At 35.6% G+C, this 26,579-nt stretch overlaps 2 protein-coding genes across 3 annotated transcripts in view; one reads left to right on the plus strand and one right to left on the minus strand.

Annotated features, from left to right (window-relative positions):
- Positions 1–4,616, plus strand: part of LOC126774201 (cyclin-dependent kinase 14) — a 74,097-nt gene extending 69,481 nt beyond the window's left edge. For both annotated transcript variants that reach the window (XM_050495609.1, XM_050495610.1), the window contains exons 10-11: positions 99–360; positions 984–4,616. In XM_050495609.1, the coding sequence (XP_050351566.1) occupies positions 99–360; positions 984–1,033 (312 nt within the window). In that variant the 3' untranslated portion in view covers positions 1,034–4,616. The remainder of the gene's footprint in view (positions 1–98; positions 361–983) is intronic.
- LOC126774192 (sphingosine kinase 1-like) overlaps positions 1–26,579 on the minus strand; it is a 311,061-nt gene that overhangs the window by 179,262 nt on the left and 105,220 nt on the right. The window lies entirely within an intron of this gene.

Consider the following 26,579-nt stretch of genomic DNA (forward strand, 5'->3'; position numbering starts at 1 on the left):
ACATTCACCCATAATATTCTGAGGATGAAGAAGTTATAATTAATAAAAACACGTAACATTCGATAGCAAGTCTGGTACAAATGCGTTACTTCGGTCAGGTGGTCGGCACGCCTACAGAAGATAGTTGGAACGGCGTGTCCCGCTTGCCCGGGCTGAGGGCGCACGTGTCCCGCTGGGGCGCGTGCCCCGCGCGGCCGCTGGCGGCGGCGTTCCCGCGCCTGCGCGACGCGGGGCGGGACGCGCAGCGCCTGGCGGCCGCGCTGCTGCAGCCCGACCCCGCGCGCCGCCTGCCCGCGCCGCGCGCGCTCGCGCACGACTACTTCTCACCGCTGCCGTCTCGCCTCTCGCACCTGCCCGACGGTAACACTACTGACTTAATCAGTATTTAGACAAATCGAGGAAGTTGGCTTTAGTCTAATTCTAATAGCCGTATAGATTTGAAACTTTGCAAATATAGTAGACCCTCGGTAATCCGGCCTCTGTCTGATCTGCCCTGTAATCCGACGTAAGCCAAGCAACGGCCGATGTGTGGGTGGAACTTGTTGCGACAATCGTAACGTGTCACGATTCCTGTCGTTTTAGTTTGCCTGCGACTTTCAAACATTGCAAAGTATTCCTTTAAAAAATCTGGATTATAATGGGTTGGTGGTAGCACTCTGTAGTAAGAAAAATTTAATCCGACATCGCCTTGCAAAACGTTTCATCGGATTACTGAGGACTTACTTCACATATAATTCGGAGTATAAAACCATAATGTGGTATCACCGAGCTAATCCGACGATGAAACTGAGAATTGGATAGTAGACTGGGCAAAAAATATAAGTAAACTCCTCTATTTATATATCAACAAGAGTTGTTTTGAAAGAAGAGACAAGAAGACTTGTTTTTAAGTTTTTTAAATAGTTCACGTCCATTGTCTCATCTTGTACCGCCTCACCGGTATTTGTCAGCGGCTTATAACGTATAATGTTCGTTTGTTGCAGAGGTGTCGATCTTCACAGTGGAAGGCGTGAGCATACACCCCGAAGACTAGGCGCCTACCGCACGCGTAGTAGAATCTGTTCACTTGTTCCTCCCCGAGCGGGACATTCTTAGTTAGTACCTATCAATTCCTATAGTTTTAATCAACGGTCGAAATACGGTTCATTCATTTCGACGGACCAACGTTTCCTGATAGTCCAAGAACCCTTCCCCCTCCCCGCCCCTCTCCTAGTATAAACGCTCGAACGCGCAGCGACTGTCGTCACACTCACGAGCTCGCCTCGAACTCCATCCATCCGTCGATCGCTTCGACTTTAATGTTACATTAGCGCTTGTTAAGCTTCTAATAATATCCATCCATGTAATTCAATTATTCTATGGTGACAAGGTATACTGATAGGTGTCGAGTGTACCGTTTATTTGTATAAATATATATAAACAGAGCAGTGTGCCATGTATATCTATAACTGAGAGTATGACGAGTTATTTTAAAAAAAAAATAAGATTTTTATGCTGGATATATGCTCATAATTTTGGTAAAAATTTTGAAGATGTTTATTTATATTTACTATGGGATATATGAAATCAGTGCAGTCTTATGAAGTGACCCTTGTATCATAATCACCGAGCACCGGATGAGCTAATCTATAATCTTTAAGTTACTTACCGAACAAAGACAATCGGAGAAAATTAATTGTCGTTTCTATTAGAGCTTTAGTAAATTTATTTGGCGTCTGTCTTAACGTGCACATTCCTGAGGTGCTATCGAGGGAAGCTAATGGTGGTGAGCTATGTTTAAAAAAAAATTGTCATGATTCAAAATCGGGATGTCGAAATTTTTCGGTATAACCAACGCGTTGTTGTTCCAATAGGTAATGAATACATCGAGTATTATATCCTAAAGTATCGAACGCTAGTTTTCACTTCTCACCGACCTAAGTCGGGGAAAGCGAGCGATGGATCGCTTGCAGTGATACAATTAAATAATAAATGAGACGTCAACCAAAATTTATTTAAAATATCGTGACAGATCTCAAGTTTATTAAGTGTGGGACCGTCCTTTTGTATATTGTAACGTGATAGGTTCGATTATGAAAATTTTATTAATTAATCTGTACAAGAATGTAGAACGAAGCTAGATTTCTAGCTATTAGGGAATTTACCGTTTTAGCGAAATTTTTAGTGGTCCCTCACATTGTAAGGTTAGGGTCGCAATGTAGGTACCGGCGCATTGGCAACTTAAATGTTTAACATCTATACTAGAATAAAAATGTGATGGACTAGAAATGAAAATATAGTCTTTAGAATGTAAACAATGATAAGTACCGAGTTACTTCTCGAAATTTCGATTTCGTTAAAGAAGATAGAAAAATCATATCCTTTTAGACAATTTCATAATTCAAGTAAACTTTAGAGAATGTTCGAATTCAACGAGAAAGTCCTTAAAGATTTATTATAGTTTTCGATCTAGTGAACATCTCACAAAGACAATGCAAGTCTGCGACGAGATTTTCTCATTTCATTCGCTCGGAATATAAATGAAGAACGGAACCAATAGAACCGTGTTTGAAACTGTTTTGACAGGTTTACATTGTTACTCCGCTTATAAGGAGACAACACGTGCGGTCTGAAAAAAAAAGAAAAAATAATTTATGCAATAATTATTTTAATTCTCATAATTAGATACAATAATTACTTTGTAATAGGATAATTGATATAAATTTCTACGAAAAAATTAAGCTGTAAAAATGCGTTTTTACTTAAATCAATCGAATAAAAAATAATAATAATAGCCTAAATAGGCTTAGCCTAACGAATAGGTCATACTTCACTGCCAATGTTTAAGACAGAAAAGTTTGAGTTAGGCAGGACATAAGTAGTGTCGAGTTGTCAGTGTGCGCGGACACTAGTGCGAGTATAATTAGTGTAGTGTAGAGAATACAGAGCTTTAGAGATTATATTGAGTGGAGGACGTCGCTCGATATCGTTTGAGCGCAAAATTTCGAAATTAATTCAAATATTTATTTTGGATCAATTCCGCGTTTAGAAGCGTTATTTGTTTAGGATAATCTTCTGGAAGCAAACTTTGCACAGGCTATAGATTCGCTCAATCTATAGAACATTTTTTGATTTATTTTTTTTGTAACGCGAACGCGATTCGATTTCGTAGCTATATTAGAAAATATTTATTTAGAATTTAATCATTTATAGTAAAAATATTTGTAATGTACGAAATATTCTTCATACTTATTGACAATATTTATAATCATAAAGTCGAAGGCCGTTCTCCACTCTCTCGGCTTAGTTAACCCTAATTCGGTTCCAAACACCAAACTAGCGAGTAAATTGTATAGAAAAAAAAATCGCAATACTATCAGTGTATATGATTTGTTGAGTTTGTTCCATTTGTGTAATTAGTGCAGATGATGTTCACCCGTTGAGTGAGGCACTGGCGTAGTGTATGATGATGAAGTGTATAGTGTACGATGATGACGGAGCATTTAACTGAATGAGTTTATCACTAACATACACTTGTTTCATAATTAATTTTCATTACGAATTCAACTAATCCTATCCTCGGAACGGAACTGTGTAGTTTTATGTTTATTGATTAAAGCAAATGAAACGTTTTAACGAATTTAGTTCTTATTACGTAAGAAATAAATGTCACGAATGCGTAAACGAAACGTAATTACGAGACAAGTGTAATTAGGCGAATGGCGATGTACTGTCGCGTAAAATGTAATTTGCATTTGTATAATGAAGAACTGATGTAACGAAGTGTACGAGTAGACGAAAGTTATTTGTAAATAGTCATATTAGTTTATTGTATACTTTAGTTTCTCCAGTCCTGGACAAGTTGCCATTGCTGTATGAGTTTCATAGCGGTAACTTCGTATTTTACAAAACGATGCTTCTATAACACTTTGTTTGGTTGGCCCTTGGTCATTGTTCCTTATATTTTAGTAGTAAAAGAAAGTTTTCTATTATTTTTAAGAGGATATAAACAACTAATAAATGTGTTGTGCAATATTTTGTACTATATAACAGTGATTTGTATAATTTATATGCTTCGTTTTGTAAAAGTGTAATATTGTTCAAATCTTCGTGCTTACTTTTGTTTTTCCAACCCTGCAAGTATGTGAACAACAAAGGACGTTGCGACTACATACATATTTCATATCCGCGCCTTTTCGTTACAGCGAGCAATATTACTGCCTTGTTCTTTGAACTTGGTAGCTATTATTTTATAGTAGAATATTATTATTATTTTATTAGACAAAATTAATTTAATTAATTTTTTGAAATACATATTTTTCAATTACAGATTATATTTGATATATTGATTTTTATGATTTGTTTTCGAATTTGTATTTGCACGAAGGTATTGACAGATATGGAGTTGCCGCGTATTCATGGGAATTTATGAGATTTATTTTAATATTAATTATGTAATAGGATATTTACAATTTTATTAATTTGATTTATATTTTTCATATCGCTGACGCTGTGCGGCCGCTGAGTTTATTTCGATTTATTATAATTGTTTAAACAATGTGCTTCTAATCATTTGAAAGAATGTAAATACGATATTTGAACTGATAATAATAAAAATTTTTATTTCTTAATGATGACTTGTGATTTGTTTTTTTTTACCTTTCATCAAATAATACATTTTCATAAAATGAAAAGTAAACCCTTAAGCATGAGGCAAATTTTAAAAATATTATGACATGCCTGACTACCCACTCGTCAGATAGTCTACTGCCAAACAGTAATATTTAGTATTGTTGTGTTCCGGTTTGAAGGGTAACTGAGCTATGTACCTACAGGCACAAGGTCTTAGTTCCAAAGACATAACATCTTAGTTTCCAAGATTGGTAGTGCATTGGCGATGTAAAGAACGGTTAATATTTCTTACAAAGTCAATTTCAATGGACAATGGTAGCCACTTACCGGCAGGTGGCTCATCAACCCGTCCGCCTACCTATAATATAAATAAAATATATGATTATCACCAGCTTCTGAAAAATATAATGCCAATAACTCAGTTAAATATATTGAAAAGACTCATTTAAGTAAGATTCACAATCTCAAAACGCGTCGCATCGCACCGTACTGCAGCGCATTGTAGGCGGTGAAGGAAATTTTAAGTCTCCCCAATATTTGAAGTCTATATTCGCATATCAAGGAACATAGTCTATAATAGGCATGATGACTGATTTTGAAACTTTCTATAATGTAGGTACACGTCTACTATTATTGAAAATAATTTTATTTCAGTAATAAACTAACTGTTTACGTAAATAATTGCATTTTCATTTACCTATTTTGAATTTCGCTCGAAAACACCCGCAGGTGTCATGGCGCCTGCACGTGACGTCACGCCACAGTAAACGATAGTAAACGTTGTATTGTGTCTATACTCAACGAAGAAAATCAGAAAGTATTGCGTATTTCCTAAGGTTAAAAATGAATTCCAAAGTTTACAAGTGGTGTGCGGTCCCTCTGTGTAAAAATACATCAATATCAACATTTAACAAATTGTTTGTGTATTATTATTAAAATTGATGATTGAGATTAATATACGAATTCAGAAGGTGGCAATGGACAGGGTGTTATGTGTATGGAGATTAGATGTTTCATTTAAATATATAGAGGCAGAGATTCATAAAGATTTATTATATATTTATGACATATTTAGATTTATAGAAGTATTCGTAAATAGGTAAATTCACAAATTCAGTACTAGTGGAGCTAAATGAAATATTGTCTTAACAATTCTTACTGGTAACAATATAAGGGCTCTTCATCTGCGAGTAATTTTATATAGCTAACAGAAAAAAACCTATGATAACACTAAAGATAAATAAAAATGTACTTACAGGGAAGTTTTCACATTTCGAAATTCATATGAACAAAAGTCTTTATTTGATGAAAGAAACTCTCCTAACATCACCAAATCAATCCTGGTCAAATTAGAGGAATTTGCCTTAACAAAACCTTGTTCCATCACTGACGGATCTTGGATGTTTTATTTTCTTCACAAAACCCCGAATAACCAACGACTCAACTGATTAAATGATGCAAAATTAATTTTGAAATGCGTAAACACAACAACTTTTCAAGAGAAAGGGTTATAGATACTGATGCGTGACGTCATTCGCTCTGATTGGTGTTTCAAATAAAGGCCGAAATGGCCGATTGCAGAATTTTATACTTTTGTTGTATTAAAAATATTATTCATCTCAATATGTATATTAAAATGAGATCACTTTTTAGAATCCATTTAAAATAGTTTCTTCTCCAAAATCATTTATTTTTTAATTCTTTAATACTGTCATCATGCCTATTGTAAGTCGCCGCATGCGTGTTCCTTGGTATGAATATTCCATGCGAATATGGAGTTTAAATAAAATACGTTGCCGCGCTATTCGATGCGATGCGTTTGATGTGAATCTTACTTTATACTCGATCCCTTAAATCGGGACAGTATTAAATGTGGCTTCAATGTTGGCTCACTTAACTGGAATGAGGTCAAATAAATGGCTATGTGCTTAAAAGTTATTGGTCTCGAATTGATTTCTCATTGAAACTAATGCCCACATTGACGCTTCTATTCTCTAGAACAGAATCTACCATGTTAGGTATAATAATGCCAAATTTATTGCACATAGTCCTTAAGCTTGTGTTACAAGTATCTTCTACTTCTAGCGATTCTATATACAAATAAGTTAATTTTGAACCTTGTAATTACAATTCATTATAATTGTTGGTTGTATCATATTTGGTAGATTTTTGACAATCTATAAGAAAGTGTAATATTTTCAATATTGAATTAGTTTTTGAACTATCCAATCCAACGTTTCTTCTTATAAGGATATATTTTTATTGTTTAAAAGTTGTTAAAAGTTATGATGTGACGTCACTTTTGAAAAGCGATGTACTATAAAAACGGTTTCATTTATTTATTGTCTGCTGATTATAATAAACTTTAAACTAATATTCTGCAAGTCGTTTCCTCGTTTACAGTCTCGCCGTTTCATTTAACTCAAGAGGACTAAATATATTTATTTCCCTTTCTTTTGTATGAGGTTAAAAAGGATAGCAAATCCATTTTTCTTTTCATATTAGTTTAGTATATAGATTATTCACAATGTAGTCATATAAGGTTAATATATAAAATCTTGCTCAAATCATACTTTCCTCTCGGTGTGGATTTTTAAAAGGTAGATTCCCTACGAATCGGCGGTAACTTTGCAATATATTATTATAATGTTGTAAAATGACGATTTAAATGTGCTTGAATAAAGTTTATTTTGATAATGTTCTTTATAACTGCAAAATCAAAATATCCTACGAAATGCAACTATAGCCGAATATTTTCAATGATGCGGTTACAGCGTGTACCTGACACCACCCGTTACGTTCAAGGCCACAAGCAATTCACCCCTGTGGGCCCGTTGGGCATGCACACAACCTTAATTGAGGTCGATTGTTGCAAATACTCTAATAAAATTTAAAAAATAACAAATAAAATAGTTTTGAACGCATCGCAGCACAACAAATATTGTAAGCAATTGAGTATCAACTATAATTAGCCTAACACATATCATGTACCTAGTTTTTATATTATTATTTTGCTTTTATTTTAATTTTGTTATTTCGTTTTTTTTTTTACTTGGTAATATAAAAACTGTATTTTCATTTGTAAGGCTATGTTTATTTCTTAATAAATTATTATTATTAATTATATAACCTGACTAAATGTATATGTTTAATTTTTAATAATGTATTGACATTTTGGAAACGTCTACCCTTTGAAGGAATGCGATGTATCTGATATAAATATGTAGACCGTCTGATATATATGTAGAGCGAGACCGTAGTCCGACTTGCACTTGGCCCATTTTCGGGTGGCCATAGCCACAAACTTTTTATAGAGCTGCTTCCGCGCCTGTTTACGAAAAATATAACAATTGACATTTGTGTACATATTTATAAAGCCTCTTTCAATCAAAGAGAAGGAGTAAAGATACATTACGTTTATCGTATTTCTTGCGATTTGCTAATATCGTTGCTATATTATGCCTTCCAAATAATTTGATAAATATTTTTATTTATAATACAACACTATGTCACTCCATCAACTATCCACTTAATTTTTACTTCCGAAGTTCCGATAGTGACATTCAAAAAACGAATAATCTATAGTAAATATCATACATTGTTTAAGATCTCGACCAATGAAATTTATTAATTAAATGAATAAATTACAGAAAAGTATTTAATATAGGCAAGGCGTTGTTCTATAACGAATATTGAATACACCACATATATAGAATGAATAAGTCTACAAGTATGAAAAGGAAGAGATACATCTATTGTAATTAACATTATGTGTATTTTTTACAGATTCAAATAATACTATATAAAGGTTTATAGTTTATTATGAAGCCAATTATCAAGCACTTGATAACGAACGATCCGGAAATTGAGGTCTGAAGCAATATCGTGGATAAGATGAAAATTACACGAGGTGAAGTTGAAAGCTTGAAATATCCACCCGAGAGGTACTTTTTGGCAAATCTCCAACTTTATTAAAACCATTTTTAGTGAATATTTTTAGGTCATTTTAGAGTTTTCTTATAAGGAACAGAAATGTGGTACGTGTGTGTGTGTTAAATAAATGTAACCATTGCTCGTTAGGTTTTATGACCAGTTTATAAAGGTGAGATAATATGATAGGGGTGTGTATCCACATTCAAATAGTTTACTTGAACTGACTGATAGAGCAGTATATTATTATCTGAATTTTAGTGTGTTATAAATTAAACTAAACAGAATACAAAATTTTAATCAAATTATATGAGGTCGTAAATTTGAATAAAGTCTTAGTAGTAAATATTTAATTATTATTACCACATATGATAATAATAATAATCTCCATGATAATTACTTTTATAAGTATTATATTCAGTTTCTGGGGATGATCTACACCGGAAGAAAGGAAGCTTTTGTTAATTTATGTAATGTAAATAAACAGCTTTTAAGAAATTATATATATATATATATATATATATATATATATATATATATATATAATTTCTTAAAAGAATAATCAAAAAATTAAACATATATATATATATATATATATATATATATATATATATATATATATATATATATATATATATATATGTATATATATATGTAAATTCAGATAAAAACGAAAACATAAGAAGCATCGTTATTTATAAATGTCTGTATAAAGATAACTTTTGTATTAAAGCATCACAATATGATGCAAAATTAATTAGTTTGGCTCTACAGCGTGGCTCTCGTTAACAAGTGAAAGGAAACGCTGACAAAAGATAAATTCGTCAGCGCATTCGGGAGCGAATTTAGCATCCGCCAAAAGTCAAGCTCGAATTGACATCCCGACTAATTATCTCCCCTCGGGAAACAAATCAAGACCTCCGATTAAAGAAAATTTGGGAATTATTCATACTAAATAAAGGGCTGAATTCAACAATAGCGGGAATTACAAAAGTTTTCTTATCTATAATTAAAACACACAACGTAATTTATTTAAAAATATCAGAGCGTAAGCTGTAAATACAAACGTTTTTTTTAGTTATTTCTTTTTCGTAGTTATGGAGTAGTTCATATATTACGAGATAATTCATTAATATTTCTTTTATAAAGTATTGCGTATAACTTAAATAAATCACTAAGAGCAGGCTTATAATATTTCTGTATGTATAACATTTTTAGTTTTATTTTCGTAGGATATTCGTATTTATTGGTTTTTGCCGCACCCGGATCCAGATAGAGCAACATACAATTGGCCATGAGAAAAATAGCATTCCCTTAAATCTATTCGACATAGGTACTTGAATGTTTTTCCCTGTACTTTATTTATGGTGACTGCAAACGATACCGTCACAGAAAAATGTGTCCTTTTAAAACTGATAGGTGAATCTGTGTATTTAAAAAATAAGTACTTATTATCAACAAAATGACTACGTATAAATTTCACAATGAAAAAAAATATTTGCGACGACGAAACGAAATACCTATCTAACCTATAAACTTCAACTTATTTACAAACCGAAAACAAATACTTAAGTATGAATATTTTCAAACAACCTCCTCGATATCTTTCATAGGAATTAATGCCATGTTTATAAAAACAACTTCGCAAATAATGCATTATTTTAGAACAAATTTGATTATCATACAGAGTTATAGTGAGATATATGAGTCAGTCAACCTTAAAAGATAGACAAATGCTATCGCAGACTTTTCTTAGAACTTTTCAAGAGGAACAATTCTATCATATATGGTTGTTGTGTAACTTTAACCGTTTACGCAGCGCACGCAACGAAAGCTCTCAAAAAGAATAATGTTTCCCCGTTTTTGAAACATTCTCATTCAGAATGACATTTCATGCTTCTTACTTTTAAATCACAGACTTCCATATAACATTTATCCTTTACATACATGAGAAACTCGCTCCAAACCAAGATTGGAGTCATCCGCGTTCGGTGAGACCTTTTCTCTGTTTATGATCTCCTGGTATAAGAGACACTCGCTCTACAACCAAGATTCGAGTTATCCGCGTTCGGTGACACCTCACTGTTTATGATCTCCTATTACATGAGACACTTGCTCCATAACCAAAATTTGGGGTTGTCCGCGTTCGGTGGGACTTTCTCACTCTTTATGATCCGATACATGAGACAATAACTCAACGCACATAACAGCGCGGCAGTCGGCGCGCTTTACATAAGCGCATAGGCAAGTCCATAAGTCGGACCCTATTTAATATAATTGATCATGTATTTAAGATCTGAGCTCAATTTACATTGGAATAATTTAAATCTCTGAAATTGTCCATTTTTTAAATTTGAAATAAACAAACAATAAATTTAAGTGAAGTTTGCCACCCTAATTAGTGAAAACCGCACCCATATTAGCGCGCACAAACGCACAGACAAAAATTCTAACTATCACTGTTTTGGCTTTTATTGCGTTGATAAAGGCCCCCGATAATACTTTTACTCATATATCTTCCACGTACAAACAGCAAACAGTTACATTTTTATTATATGTATAGATATATAGATACTCCTTTCTTCATATTATTTTGACATAAATATATATTTTTTTGTATTTTGTATTCAAATCGCTGCAAACGTACTTAAAAACAGTCTTACTCAAGTGACTGGTGTAACACGTCTCTGGAACTCTCTCGATCATAAATAATTTAAGCATAAAATGATTTAAATACAGGAAAATACGTTCCTCGTCTGTCATATAAATGTAAAATATATAACATTTTAGTATAATACCATCTTGGCTAGTTTATTTTTATTGGTTTTGAAGTGTTTTTATACTTATAAAATGTACTTATGCACTTCAAATACTTCGTCGGTCTAGGGGATAAGTAAGATAAGTCAGTACAGGCGGATAAAGAGGCCGTGTTTAAATTCTGGAATTCGTAAGGTAGCCGTTGGTTCCCATTCCTGTCAGATTGTATAATCAACCTAAGAGAGTGTAGTAATAATAGATTTCACTTATTTATACACACACTTATGCACTATATCTCCTCCGCAGATGGCTTTAATATAAATAAGATGCAAGTTCAGAAATGGGCCGAAGATAATTATTAGTCATTGCTCTTGAGGGTCTTAATAAACAGTTTATCTATTTTTTTAAGTCGCACTGATCTCCTAGTATGAGCGCGTACAAAAAAGCACTCCAGTTGTATGCTATATGTATACAGAACATATGATAATTATATGTGGAGGTGACTGGTTTGTGGTACATAAATGATGTAAATTTTGAGTAATTTAATTTCTGCCTAAGCGTAGCGTTCTTGTTTTATTTCGACATACCAAGCAATGTAAAGTAGTCTATGTTTGATTAGGACTCAGAACCTCCTCACTTTCTGGCAATATTAAAATTCGTTCAATTTATTAACAAAATAAAATAAAATTAAGTATCCTATTTCAGGATATACTCTACCTACGTACCAAGTTAAATTGTAATTGATTTAATAGTTTTAGCGTAACAGTATAATATGAGTTTTAATAAGCGATGTTCACCAATAGAAAATCGTGGTGGAATGAACGGTCTCCTTAACAAGACAGGAAGCTTTGGACAAAAAGTGGGACATTTTCAGGCTTACTTTACTAAGCGAAGCTTCGAATGGCACACTACTACACAATATACCTATATAAAGAAAATGTTAGATGTTAGATGCTGGATAATATCAGCGCGATGATGCGCTTGCTTGCATGTGATTTATTTGTCTCTATAAGTCAAGGAAAGAAAGAAAACGTCATGAGAAACCTGCATGTGTTACATGAAATGGTTTCACACGTGTGAACCAACTTACACTAAATCAACGTGGTGTAATAAGCTCCAAAACTTATCCTTAAGAGGAGCAGTCTTTGTACAGTTTTTTCGTATTTAACGTAATTAAGTTTCATGATAATTAAAATTCAGCTGCAATACGCTTTAAATCTAACGTTTAGTCTACATTATCTATTAAAAAAACTGAAAATTCTTGTGTATGCAGTTATAGTTTATTGTGCTTTATTTTATATACGTAAAGGGGACTACCCTTTACAGTAACATACAGTTTATGATTAAAATTCATCTCGTGCTTGACGGTGAAGGAAAACATCGTGAGGAAACCTGCATGTGTCTAATTTCATTGAAATTATGTCACATGTGTATTCTACCAACCCGCATTGGAGCAGCGTGGCGGAATAAGCTCTAAAACCTTCTTCTCAAAAAGGGAGAGGAGGCCTTAGCCCAGCAGTGGGACATTAACAGGCTGTTACTGACTACCCTTTACGTATATAAAATAAAACACAATAAACTATAGCCTAAAATATATGGCCTAGTGTATTTAGTTTCTAGACTAAATTATCCAAGTTGTAGTTAAAGTTTACGAATTAGTCAAACACTAATCTCTTTACGAACTCCGACGAATTTAATTGACTTTACTTGCATAAAGGAACTGTAATTGCCGAGTTGCTTATCATGTTCTACCGCCAAACAGCAATCCGTAGTATTATTGTATTCCATTTTGAAGGGTGCCGAATGCACTCAGCATTACGGCATTTTTTAACTTATCATTTACAAAACAATGTTTATATGTAAGGCAGTAAGTGTATATAAATTTTCATATTAAAATGTTAAAAGATATCTTAAAATAATTAAGAGATTAGTATATATTTAATTTTTAAGTTGTGTTTTTTCTACCTTAATTTCTTATAAATCATTTATATATAAATAATAGCTGCTTTTAAACGGTATATAACTTGAAATAAAACTGTACATGTCTTTATATTTGATATGTATGACAAATAAACACAAATTTCCAATTTTAATATATCAAGTATTCGTTAATTTAGATGATATTAATAGGCGTTATCTCCCCATCTCCACGAGAAAATTATTTAAAGAGAAAGTGGCCACAAGTTATAACCCTTATAAGTAATTGCTTACTTACACGCGAAACTAACATTAACGAAAGAAGCCTTTACGTTTTAGTGCTGTAAATAACGATTATTTTATCGTTATTATATAATAAATTGTAACAATAGTCGTTATTAACTATTGTATGTTATTATTAATATTACAGGTTCCTAAATAAAATAATAATGGCAAAAAAGTTTTTATATTAGGAACAACAGGACGAGAAAGAGCTATTTAAACTATAAAAGTATCTAATAAATTATAAATGCATGTTGTGAAGGTATGTCTGTGATTAAAGAATAATATTTGTTCAGATCACGTTCCTGAGGATGGAGCTTAAAGCGAAAAGATACCTTCCACTGGCAATCCTGGATTGACCTTTCCAAGATTAAAACTTAAAACAACATTATCTAACTTTATTTAAAGAATCATACTTTTTTAAATCATTAAACGTTGAAATATTAAAAATCTTTAATATTTATTTTTTAAACGTAGAAAACGACGAGAACTACCATCGTTTTTTCAGATAAGGCCTTAAACCGAACAATAAAAACGCTGACGCGACGCGATCTCCGACGCTCCAATACCCGTGCCATCAAGGCTGCGATTGAGCAAAATCGGGGATCGAAAGTGTTCGCTCGCAAGTTTGGGAGGCCGCGTCTGACAAAACTTAAAACTGAAAATGGTGGGGTCGTTACCTCTAGGCCTGAGATTATCGGAGAAGTAGAGAGGTTTTATGGGCAGTTGTTCTCTTCAAGATCGGATAAACCCGTGGGAATCAGTATTGATGACCAGCGCGCCCCTCTTATGCGCCATTACTCCGAGGAGCTCCCGGTCGTTGACCAAGGAGAGATTAGGGCGGCTCTAGAACAGCTTAAAAACAACAAAGCTCCGGGAGATGACGGAATCACAACAGAGTTGCTTAAGGCAGGCGGGACTCCGGTCCTGAAAGAGCTAGCAAGCCTCTTTAATTCCGTCATCCAACATGGCAAGACCCCGGAAACGTGGAGCGGGAGTGAGGTGGTACTGTTTTTCAAGAAAGGTGATAAAACCCTCTTGAAAAACTACAGACCAATCTCCCTCCTGAGTCACGTGTATAAGCTGTTCTCAAGAGTCGTCACGAACCGTCTCGCCAGACGACTTGACGAGTTCCAGCCCCCAGAGCAAGCCGGCTTTCGATCAGGCTACAGCACCGTGGACCACATCCATACTGTTCGGCAGATTGTGCAGAAGACCGAAGAGTACAATCAGCCGCTGTGTATGGCATTTGTGGACTACGAGAAAGCCTTCGACTCCATCGAAACCTGGGCAGTGCTCGACTCATTGCAGAGATGTCATATCGATTGGAGATATATCGAGGTACTGAGATGTCTGTACAACGCCGCTACAATGACTGTCCACATCCAGGACTGTAAGACGAAGGCGATCCAACTGCGCAGAGGGGTGAGACAGGGGGATGTAATATCCCCGAAACTGTTCACCAACGCGTTGGAAGACGTTTTCAAAACGCTGGATTGGACTAGGTATGGAGTCAATGTAAACGGCGAGTACATCTCACACCTTCGATTTGCCGACGATATCGTCATCATAGCAGAGTCGCTGGAACAACTCACCGAAATGCTGCGTAGCCTAGGCGAGTCTTCCCGGTGTGTCGGTCTCGGTATGAACTTGGACAAGACCAAGGTCATGTTCAATAGGCATGTCGTGCCGGGACCGATATACGTCGAGGGGAAACCTCTCGAAGTTGTTAGTGAATATACCTACCTAGGACAGATAATACAAGTCGGTAGGAACAACTTCGAGAAGGAAGCCGATCGAAGAATTCGCTTGGGATGGGCAGCATTTGGCAACCTTCGTCAAGTCCTCAAGTCGTCTATACCGCAATGTTTGAAGACGAAAGTCTTCAACCAATGCGTCTTACCTGCCATGACATACGGTGCCGAAACGTGGACACTAACTGCGGGACTAGTCCACAAATTCAAAGTCGCTCAGCGTGCTATGGAGCGAGCTATGCTCGGAGTATCTTTGAAGGATAAGATCAGAAATGAGATTATCCGGAAAAGAACCGGAGTCACCGACATAGCTTGCAAAATTAGCGGGCTGAAGTGGCAGTGGGCTGGTCACGTATGTCGTAGGACCGATGGCCGTTGGAGCAGACGAGTCCTAGAGTGGAGACCGCGAATCGGCAAGCGCAGCGTAGGGCGCCCTCCAGCCAGGTGGACCGACGACCTTAAGAAGGTGGCGGGCACCAACTGGATGCGGAAGGCGGAGGACAGGGAGCTTTGGCGCACCTTGGGAGAGGCCTATGTTCAGCAGTGGACAACGATTGGCTGTTGATTGATTGAATAAACGATGTATAGAGAAAATTTCGAACACCACAAAATATTATTTAATAATTAAATAAAAATATTTTTTTAATAATTTAATTTATTGACTGTTATGACTGTTATTTGAGAAATAAATTAAAAAAATGCTTATTAAATTTAAATGTCATCAAACATACATACCTGAAACAGACATATATAACATTATTTTGTTACTTAGCAAAGCAATCTTTTAAAGAATTGAAGAGAAATATCTAGTAATGTCTTATTCTATTTAACGAAGCAAAAACAGACAGACACAAAACAGAAATAAATGAAGATGACACCGTCCTAACTATGGCGTTATTTATTTTTATTTCCCAGACTGACACTGTTTATGTACCTATGATATATATGTGATGTATTTCTTAATTTAAAAACTGAAGACAAATATGTGCAAATCAATAAAATATTATAGATTCTAAACAAGATGAAAGAAATGTTGAAGCATCTATAAATAAAATTTACTGATACTCGTAGATGTATCAGCCGACGTCTGCCGTTTAAATCCCTTACGAAACTAGTCGAGTGTGAAAATCAGTTTGAGATTTAATTTTAACGGCGTTATAGACTATATACGATGTTGCGACAAATTTGTCTGAGCTTACTCAAGTTAAACTTAAATGAGTTTACACAAAATTATTATGATGTTATTTGTAAGAACCATAAAGTACAAAACTATTTAATAACCGATACTATAATAAAGAAAAATTATTTAGTTCATATTGTTTTTTTTTGGGTTATCAAAATTTTTCGACAGACAATAGTGAATTGACCTCAGCCCCATAATAATGAATTAGCGTTAGCCGCCATCTTGAAATACGCATTTTTGAAAGTAATGCTTAAACAGTGTGTTGCTAAAAGCGCCGATAAAAGTATTTTTTTTTTTATATTTCATAATGTTCAACTATTAGTAATTTTCAACATTTTTCTCTATAGTAAATTTGTATCGATATATAAACAGTTGAACAACTTTATTTTATTAGCTTCCCTCACATTTATCAATGTTTGGACCGAAACAACAATTGAGAGTTTGTGGCTCTATCTTTCTTGGATTACAAGGAAGTAAATTTAACAAATAAATATTGTACGCTGTTAACATAGCAATCAGTTGTAGCGATCAGCGTCGACAAGCCAGTCTGAAAAATTATTTTGTAATAAATAAAGCTTTACATTACATTCATGAAGTACTCAAGAAAAATAAATAAATCTATTACATGTAATTAGACTGATAGATCAGTATATAACTATAGTTAGTAAATTTATAAGGAATTTTATATTTCATTATAATGGTAATGATCGTGTCTCGAGTTTACTATCCCTATATATAAAAAGACTCAATTTGTACTACGTAACTTAATTTACTATTGAAACGAGCATCGACGGGAAATAGACATATTCGAGATAACTCTTCAGACGCGAAGTGAAAATCTTTCCCTTTAATGGATTTTAAGCTATATTCGTTCGCTTTGAGACTAGAGTCAGATTAGGTTGCAGATAAGAAATGTTAAGTACATAATTATGTTCTTTTTGATTTTTATATTTCTATTTAATAAATAAATATATGTATTTTTTTACTAAAACACGGTTTTATTATTAGATTATTATAATTTGGATTTGATTCGCGCAACCCTCAGGAGTTCCATAGTCCTTAAGTAATATGGTTACTACATTATGCTCTAGTTCGCAGCAAACTATAAACAAGCGCTTGCGTCTGGCCGTACGAGAAAAAGTATGGACTTATATTGGAAAAATTACAATAGTGATTACTTAAACATCTGTTCAAACGTTGCAATGTACTCGTACACACAACCAAATTCAATGACAAAGATTTCAATATTTGGAGAATTTTGCAAGAAAACAGTGAAGCGCCAGATCTTCATGCTCAACTGTAGCCCATAAGTAACAGCCTACGAATGCCGCACTGCTGGTCTAAGGCTTGCCTCTCCCTGTGAGGAGAAGGTAAGCTAATTCTACCACGCTGATTCAATGGGTGTTGGTGGTTAGACGTAAAAGTGGTAGAATTTCAGGGAAATTAGACACTTGTATGTTTCTATACGATATTATCTTTCACCGCCGATTACATATAATGAATTATAAACACAAATTAAGCACATGAAAATTCAGTGGTGCTTACTTAAGTTTGTACCCGCGATCATTGGTTAAGATAGGCGCGTTCTAACAAGTGGACCCTCTCGTCTCTGTCTGAAGTCTGTGTCGCAAACGTGCCCCAAAAACTAATCTTCGTACGTGAAAAAATACATTTTTCTTTGTTCCATATTGTCTGTCATAGTGAATGTTAAATAACCTGCTGGCATTAGACAGAGCCCCAGTAGCAATTAATTTACTTTGATATATTTAATATTTAATTTGATATAATCATTCATATAATATTGATAATTCATATAATATTATTGTTGATGAATTTAATTTATTGTTTTGTTAATTGTCTTTCCTTTTGTGTGTGTGGTTCGTGTAAGTGGCATGGCATCTGTTGTAAATTAATAAATAAATTATAGAATGCACCAAACTATTTATTAGTAACTTATTTAAAAAAAAAGAAATAAGAAATACATCAATATTAAATATTTATTTTCACAAATAAATAACAAAAACTATCTTGAAAATTATTTCCTCTCAATATTGGATAAGTATTGACATCCTGTCTCTAAGATTTATCGTTGCGGAAGGAATTAGGGACTCCAATCACGAATGAAGTACTTTATTGAATAACCTTCAAGCATATGTCGAACACATCAATAAATAGAATTGATAAAAGCAAATATGCCAGTATTTGATAAATACTAAATCTATTTATGTAATAAAGAAATTTTATTTTCAGTAATTGTGATAAAAAAAAACCTTTTTGCATTAAAATATAACAGTTTGATACATTATATATGTATACGATTTAAAGCGATAAAATTTAAAATGTATCTCTGAGTTGGCTAATATTAGAAATGTTATAATATAAAGACTTGTAGAGCGATTTGTGGAAAAGATAGATGAAAAGATCTTTTAAGGAGCAATTGATTACTTGACTGAAATATACTTAATATATTTTTTTTAACTTTTAGTGATATAATGAAATATTTAGTTAACACTTTTGAATGTTAAGTACAAAAATAAGAACCATTTAATCCGAATTTATCGCAAGGCAATATCATAATTTTATTTTTACATCTGCACGTGATAGATTGTAATCCAGCAATCGAATAACCGCAGCAGGGATAAGATGGATGGGTGTGGATGAAAGGCGCTCATTAATTAATCTTCTATAACTAATCTTAAGTGGGTCGGAATTCATTCATAAATTCGTATACAACATTTCTTTATACATCAAGAGCTAATTGAAAAAAATGAATATAAAATAATAAAGCATGGTGCAAGACGTGACCCAGTGGTTAGAAGAGGAAAATATTAAGCGATGGTTCCGAGTTGAAAACCCGGACAAGCACTACTACATATTCATGTATTTAATTTGTATGGTGGCGTGGTGGATTAAGCTCCAAATCTTCTACTTAAAAACGAGATGAGGGCTTAGGCTAGCAGTGAGACATTTACAGGTTGTTATTTTACTTATTCTGAGTTTCTCGTCGTTCCGTCTAGAAAATGGCGGTAGATATCATTTACGATCAGTAGTAGTAGTAGTAGTAGTAGTAGTAGTAGTAGTAGTAGTAGTAGTAGTAGTAGTAGTAGTAGTAGTAGTAGTAGTAGTAGTAGTAGTAGAAGTAGTAGTAGTAGTAGTAGAAGTAGTAGTAGAAGTAGTAGTAGTAGTAGTAGTAGTAGAAGTAGTAGTAGTAGTAGTAGTAGTAGTAGTAGTAGTAGTAGTAGTAGTAGTAGTAGAAGTAGTAGTAGTAGTAGTAGTAGTAGTAGTAGTAGTAGTAGTAGTAGTAGTAGTAGTAGTAGAAGTAGTAGTAGTAGTAGAAGTAGTAGTAGTAGTAGTAGTAGTAGTAGAAGTAGTAGTAGTAGTAGTAGTAGAAGTAGTAGTAGTAGTAGTAGTAGTAGTAGAAGTAGTAGTAGTAGTAGTAGTAGTAGTAGTAGTAGTAGTAGTAGTAGTAGTAGTAGTAGTAGTAGTAGTAGTACACGAATATACTATAATCTTGTATATTGATGACTCAAAACCTATTTGAATTATATATATATAAGATTGTTGTATGGTGGTAGAGTGGAGTAGAGGTACCTGGTGAGTGGCTAGTACCCACTCAGGTACGCACAAAGCCCTACCACAGGTAATATCATTAGATATAATAAGCTTACGACTTCGCTAACATGTTTTGAAAGACAAGATCGCTCTCTGCTACATTCGTTGAATGTCACTGCTTTGAGATATGACATCGATCATCAAATTTACCTAAATTGAATATTCTCATTTGCGCTTTAGATTGCTTATTCATTTTTGAGCCAATTTCATGTCTGCTGGCTAATTTAAGCTAAAATGAACTTAACCAACTGTAATAAAATTGCTCGGGACAATTTGAAACTTATCGATGGGTAAAAATTTTTTTTAATTTTATTATTATCCGTAGAATTGAAATGAAGATAAAAATCTATTAAAACAATTTAAAAAAAAAATGTTATCTAAATAATTTTTTTCTATAAAAATCAATCAGCTTAAATAATTCAAATTTGTTTAAATATTTTTTTTTTTGATTATATATGAACTGCCTTTATCATGTGTGAATGAAATGAATGAAATTAAATCGAGTACGAGATCGAATCTTTTTAAAGATATCATCGTATATCTTTTTAATACTTAAACGTGGATTATACATTATTGTCGTTGACTCTGGGTAACCTTGAATAGGTAAAAATTTACCTTGAATGGGTAATTAGATCCTCATATTACTCGTAAGACATTGAAAGCCAATTTAATAAATATTTCTCATTTTATCTGAAAAAAGAGAACTATCTTTATTAAAAATTTCTATAGCAAAACAATACCTTTATATTTTTTAATAAAGACATATTATCAAATAACAATAATGTTGAAATACTATTAAAAATTTAAACTAAAGTGTGAAATGAGAGCCAAGATGACTTAGTAGCTCGATTGAATTAAGAACACGATAATCTTTACCATCAGATGGCGGCTTCAAACCCGGGCAAGTGAATTTCAATTTGCTATTTGTGTTTATAATTAACTCATTTCGAAGTCGATGGTGGAGACGTACTTTACGTAAGAAAATGAATGCTGCAAGCTGTTACTTTCTTTAAGGAAGTGTAAAAACTAGTTTGAAAAATATTTATCTCACAAAAACGCCTGTAGTGAAATAGCTCTCAATTTTCAGCTTGTCATTCCACTTGGAACCACCTAAGAATTCTAAGGAGCATGTGAATGACATCTCGTAGACGTCTGTATGTTAACGTTAATATTAACAATTTCACACACGTTATAACAATTTAGAAGTTAAGAGAGAGTTGAATGTTTGTAGTAGTTGTAGTTTGAAGATCCTTGTAAGATATTTCATTTAATTTGAGTGCGTCAGAATTAATTCAATGCAAACATTTAGTCTCATATAATTCTGGTACTCTGTTCATATGAGCAGTAAATTAAAGGGACGTTCTTTACTTCCCATTCAACGCCAAGGACCCACGTAGTGGTCTGACTCTTGTTCCAAACGTGGGCACAGAAACCGTAGGGGGAATATATGAACGTAGAGGGCTCATTTTAAAAGTAAGTTTTTCTTCGTAAAAATGCCATATTAAAATTCGACGATAAAATTGTATGGCCGTTTTAACAAGACCTTCTTAGTATACGCTTTGGTTTTTATGTTTAGGCATATTTATTTTTTCAATACATTTTATCTTCTTCCTAGATGCCAAAGACCCAGATTGTTATTTGTTTGGCAGGTGAAGAAAACGTTAAAAGAAATAAAATGAAAGAAGAACTTTATGAAGGTAGAAATGAAATATAAAAAATCTTGTTGTACGCGAGTTTGTTATCCTGCTTTGGTGCGAAATATTTTGTTATTTCTTGAATATTAAATTCGTTTGGCTTTTGCAATATTTAACAGTTTAAAAAAACGCGCGCTAATTTAAAACCGTCATTTTTTTAATTAATAAAAAGGTACAGTAATTAATGTATTATTGACGCGACCTGTGATTTGTTAAATGTGTCCAAATATGTTGTTTGGATTTTTAAGAGTAATTGAGTGAGTTATTTACATCAATTTATATGATTTCTTGTTATATTTAAAAATAAAACCAATTCGAGATTTTTATATATATATTGGAATTGGCGCGAAGTGAAGACGGTGTGTTTACATAGAGAGCTGGGGACCAATTCCACTAATCTCTAACAATTATGACACGTTCCCGATTCAATTCAACTTTGACTATTCTATATTTATTCGAATCGGAATCAAACCGTTATGATGGTAACATATACCGTTAGATTAAAACCAAATTTAAGAGTTAACTTTTATACTAATAATAATAGTCTCCAGAGCGATTTAGTGCATAAGTGTGTCCGCAAACATCCCCTAACTCTCATTATTATCATATGTAATGCCGAGAACCTCTCTGGCGGGTTGGATGTATGATGGCATTGCGTATGACGCAATATGTGATATGAAAAGTGTGGAGGATGCGAATGTGTTAGGGCGAAAATATGGTGCTTATTCCACCATGCGACTTGGTGGATATATGTATGACAGATTATCATCCCACTCATGCAAGTTTCCCTTCAACAAAAATATACAAATATCAACAGATATATAATGCAAATGGCTTGCTTGGACTTGAAGCTATGGTCTTCGGTAAAAAGGTTTCTACCACGGGCCATTATGGCTCATGAACAAAACTGAATTGGTATAAAATTCATGTCGTTTTATAAACACAATTATTGTATTTGTTCTATTAATAAAATAATAACCGTAAAATAAAAACCTAAAAATGTTGGTCATGTAAATAAAATAAAAATTTATACATCCTAACTGTTAAACTCTCCGATATTATTATCAGGTCTGGTTTTGTGTTTAATGTGCTTACCGACCGAAGAAACAACAGGTATTCGCTATCAGCTTGGAACGATAACATCACTAGCAAACAAATTCTACAATTTACAATAAGATATACATTTTCATGGCATTATTTATTATTTAAAATAATTTGAAATTATATTAAAAAAATGAAAAATATAGCTGAACTGGCCAAAACAATCAAGATGACCTAGTGAATACTTACTATCTGGTAGGGCTTTTTACGAGCCCGTTTGGTTAGGAACCACCCATTTATTAGTTATTTCACTAAGCAGCAATACTTAGTATTGTTGCAATCCGATTTGAAGGGTAAGTCAGCCAGTGTAACTAAAGGCACAAGGGACATAACATCTTAGTTCCCAAGGTTGTTGGCGATGTAAGGAATGGTTAATTACTTACATCGCCAATGTCTATTGAAGGTGGGGTCTCCACTTACCATCAAATGGTCTATTTACCTACCTATACCTAACATAAAATATAATGATCATACAAGCATTACTAACTTTTTTTTTTTTTTAATTATTTGGGAAACAAACAGTACATTCATTCTTAAAACTATTATGTTAATGTTAGCACACATACCAGTCAAGTATATATAAGTATAATTAAAACATAATTAGAATAGAACGAACTAATAATAAAATATATAGTTTTCTAACCATTTATCCAATATATGTCCAAAAGTATAGTAACAGCCTGTAAATGTCCTACTGCTGGGCTAAGGCCTCCTCTCCCTTTTGAGGAGAAGGTTTGGAGCTTATTCCACCACGCTACTCCAATGCGGATTGGTAGAATACACATCGCCCGAGCGAGTATTGCCGCGATGGGTGTTGGACCAGTGGAGACGGCTGTTGAACCAATGCCGGGGGAAACTGTATTGACCTGCCGGACAGGGAGACCCGAAGAAACGGCTGTTCCGCTGGCCGCCCGTGGCATAGTACAGGGGCCCGAGCGTGCCTAACCAGCTCTCGAGGCTGCCCCACCAGGCCACGCATAATCTCGGGGTGGACCGTCGTGCCGGTTGGTGACCGGAAGGTGGGGTCCCGGCGGCCACTTCCGGGGGGGTTCGGGGGCCCTTCCGTCCGGCGGATCAGTATATTTTCCTTTTTGGCAAACATTTGGGAAAACACGCCTCCATACTTTGCCCATCCCTATCGTGGCAATACGTCGCTCGCCTCACGTCTCTTTTCCTAATTTCCAAATGGTAGCGCAAATAAGAAATAACGGTCGTTCAGCGGTGCACACCCCCACCATACCCACGCTGTTTGAGGTCGAGTTCTCTAACATCCGAGGACTCCATGCTAACCTCAACGCTGTCCACCACCATCTCGAGACAGCACGGCCAGCAATGTTGTTTCTCACGGAGACGCAAATACTCCGCCCTGCCGACACCAGCTACCTTAACTATCCCGGCTACATGCTGGAAGAATCTTTTAAAGCGAAAGCCGGAGTATGCTTGTTCGTCAGGGCGGATGTTTGTTGTCACCGATTGCGCTGCTTGGAGGACCCCTCCTTCTCCATGTTGGTGGTACGTGTGGACCTGGTTCGTCAGAGTCGAGTCTGTCTGCGTGTGCCTCTACAGATCCCACAATGGTGACTTGGAGACAAGCCGATTATTCGACCATCTTAGTCGGGTGGCAGATGCTGCGCAAGAGCAGTTTCCTAACGCGGAATTGGTGTTTTTGGGGGATTTTAATGCTCACCATGAATCATGATTGAAATCCCTCAAAACTGACCATGCTGGAAGAACTGCTCATGCTTTTGCTCTCACACACGACTTGACCCAACTGGTTGATCAGCCCACCAGGATCCCGGACATTGATGGGCAAGCGCCTTCTCTACTGGATCTTCTGCTGACTTCTCACCCGGTGGAATATCAGGTTGTGGTTCAGGCTCCACTTGGTTCTTCGGATCACGGCCTTATATCTACCAAAGTGCCACAGGCCAAGCTGCCGCCATCAGCGGTATGCAAACGTCGCGTTTGGCACTATAAGTCGGCAGATTGGGACGGTATGCGCGATTACTATGCGTCAGTCCCTTGGAAGGAACGTTGCTTCAGTGGGAATGACCCGACAGCTAGTGCCGCTGCTGTTGCTGATGAGATCATGTTAGGAATGGAATACTACATTCCTAGCTCAGATCTCATCAATAGGGGTACGCGTAACCGTTGGTTCACGCGTGAATGTGCCGACGCTGTATCATCTAAGCAGGCGGCATATCGCGCGTGGATCAACGGCTGCATTAGCGGGGCATCTAACATTGACTCACTGAAAGCAAACTACAATAAAAATTCCAAGTCCTGTAGGAAGGCATACACGAGAGCGGATGCACAGCGCATTGTACAGATTGGTCATGACCTTATTTCGCATCCTAGGGGCTCCCGTAGCTTCTGGCGTCTGACCAAGTCTGTGCAAAACAATTTCTGCCCAACCTTCGCTGCCACCGCTCAGAAATCCGGACGGATCGCTAGCTCACAGTCCGCAGGAGAAAGCCGACCTCCTGGCTAAACTCTTTGCCGACAACTCTGTGATCGATGATTGTAGTGCGCAGCCACCAACAATACCTTCATGTGGCCACACGATGCCTTTGTAAGGTGATGGAACGGATTTTAAACAACCAACTGATCCATTACCTAGAAGATCACTGTCTAATTAATGATCGTCAGTACGGGTTTCGACCAAAACGGTCCACAGGTGATCTTCTAGCGTACGTAACGCACCTCTGGGGTGAAGCTATCGACAAGCATGGAGAATCGTTGGCTGTCAGCCTCGATATCTCCAAGGCTTTCGACAGGGTCTGGCACAGAAGTCTTCTCTCCAAGCTACCGGCATATGGTCTGCCTGCTCAGCTATGCACCTGGATTGCCAGCTTCCTACACAAGCGTAGCCTTCGTGTTTTAGTAGATGGTTGCGCTTCACAATTCTATGTAGTGAATGCTGGGGTCCCCCAGGGATCTGTGCTATCTCCCACACTCTTTCTTTTGCGTATCAATGATATGCTCTCTCTTGGGAACATACATTGCTATGCAGATGATAGTACAGTGCATGGTGGATACCACGGACGCGCAGTGGCTGGGCGGGCGGAAACTGAGGAGAGGCGGGAGAATCTTGTCATTGAACTCGATAGGACATTAGAGCTCATCGCCAAATGGGGTTCTGATAATCTTGTTGAGTTTAATGCCAAGAAAACACAGGTGTGCGCTCTCACAGCGAAAAAGTCACCATTTTACCCTCATCCCTCCCTCTGGCACACCGCTGATGATACAAAGCAAAATCGCCATGCTGGGGATGGACGTTCGCTGCGACCTTAGTCCAAGGGATTACATCGAGGCTATTATAAAAACAGCTTCACGAAAACTCGGAGTTCTGAACAAGGTGCGGCGTTTTTTCACGCCACAACAACTGTGCCTGTTATACAAAACACAGGTACGGTCTTGCGTTGAATATTGCTCGCACCTTTGGGATGGCTCCGCTAAGTACCTAATGGAGGCCTTGGACCGTTTGCAGCGACGTGCAGTACGCATTATTGGCGACGTAAAGGTCACAAACACCCTTGAACCTTTACAATTGCGTCGCGAGATAGCAGCACTGAGCGCTTTCTATCGTCTGTATCACGGCGAGTGCTCTGAGGAATTATTCTCTCTAATTCCTGCTTCCCCCTTCCTTCTTAAGTCCACGCGAGCTGGTTCTCGATGTCACCGCCTAACTGTGACATCAATTCCATCGCGCACAAAGAAATTTGGCAACTCCTTTCT

Source organism: Nymphalis io, chromosome 16 (assembly GCF_905147045.1).
Source record: "Nymphalis io chromosome 16, ilAglIoxx1.1, whole genome shotgun sequence".
Classification (NCBI taxonomy): domain Eukaryota; kingdom Metazoa; phylum Arthropoda; class Insecta; order Lepidoptera; family Nymphalidae; genus Nymphalis; species Nymphalis io.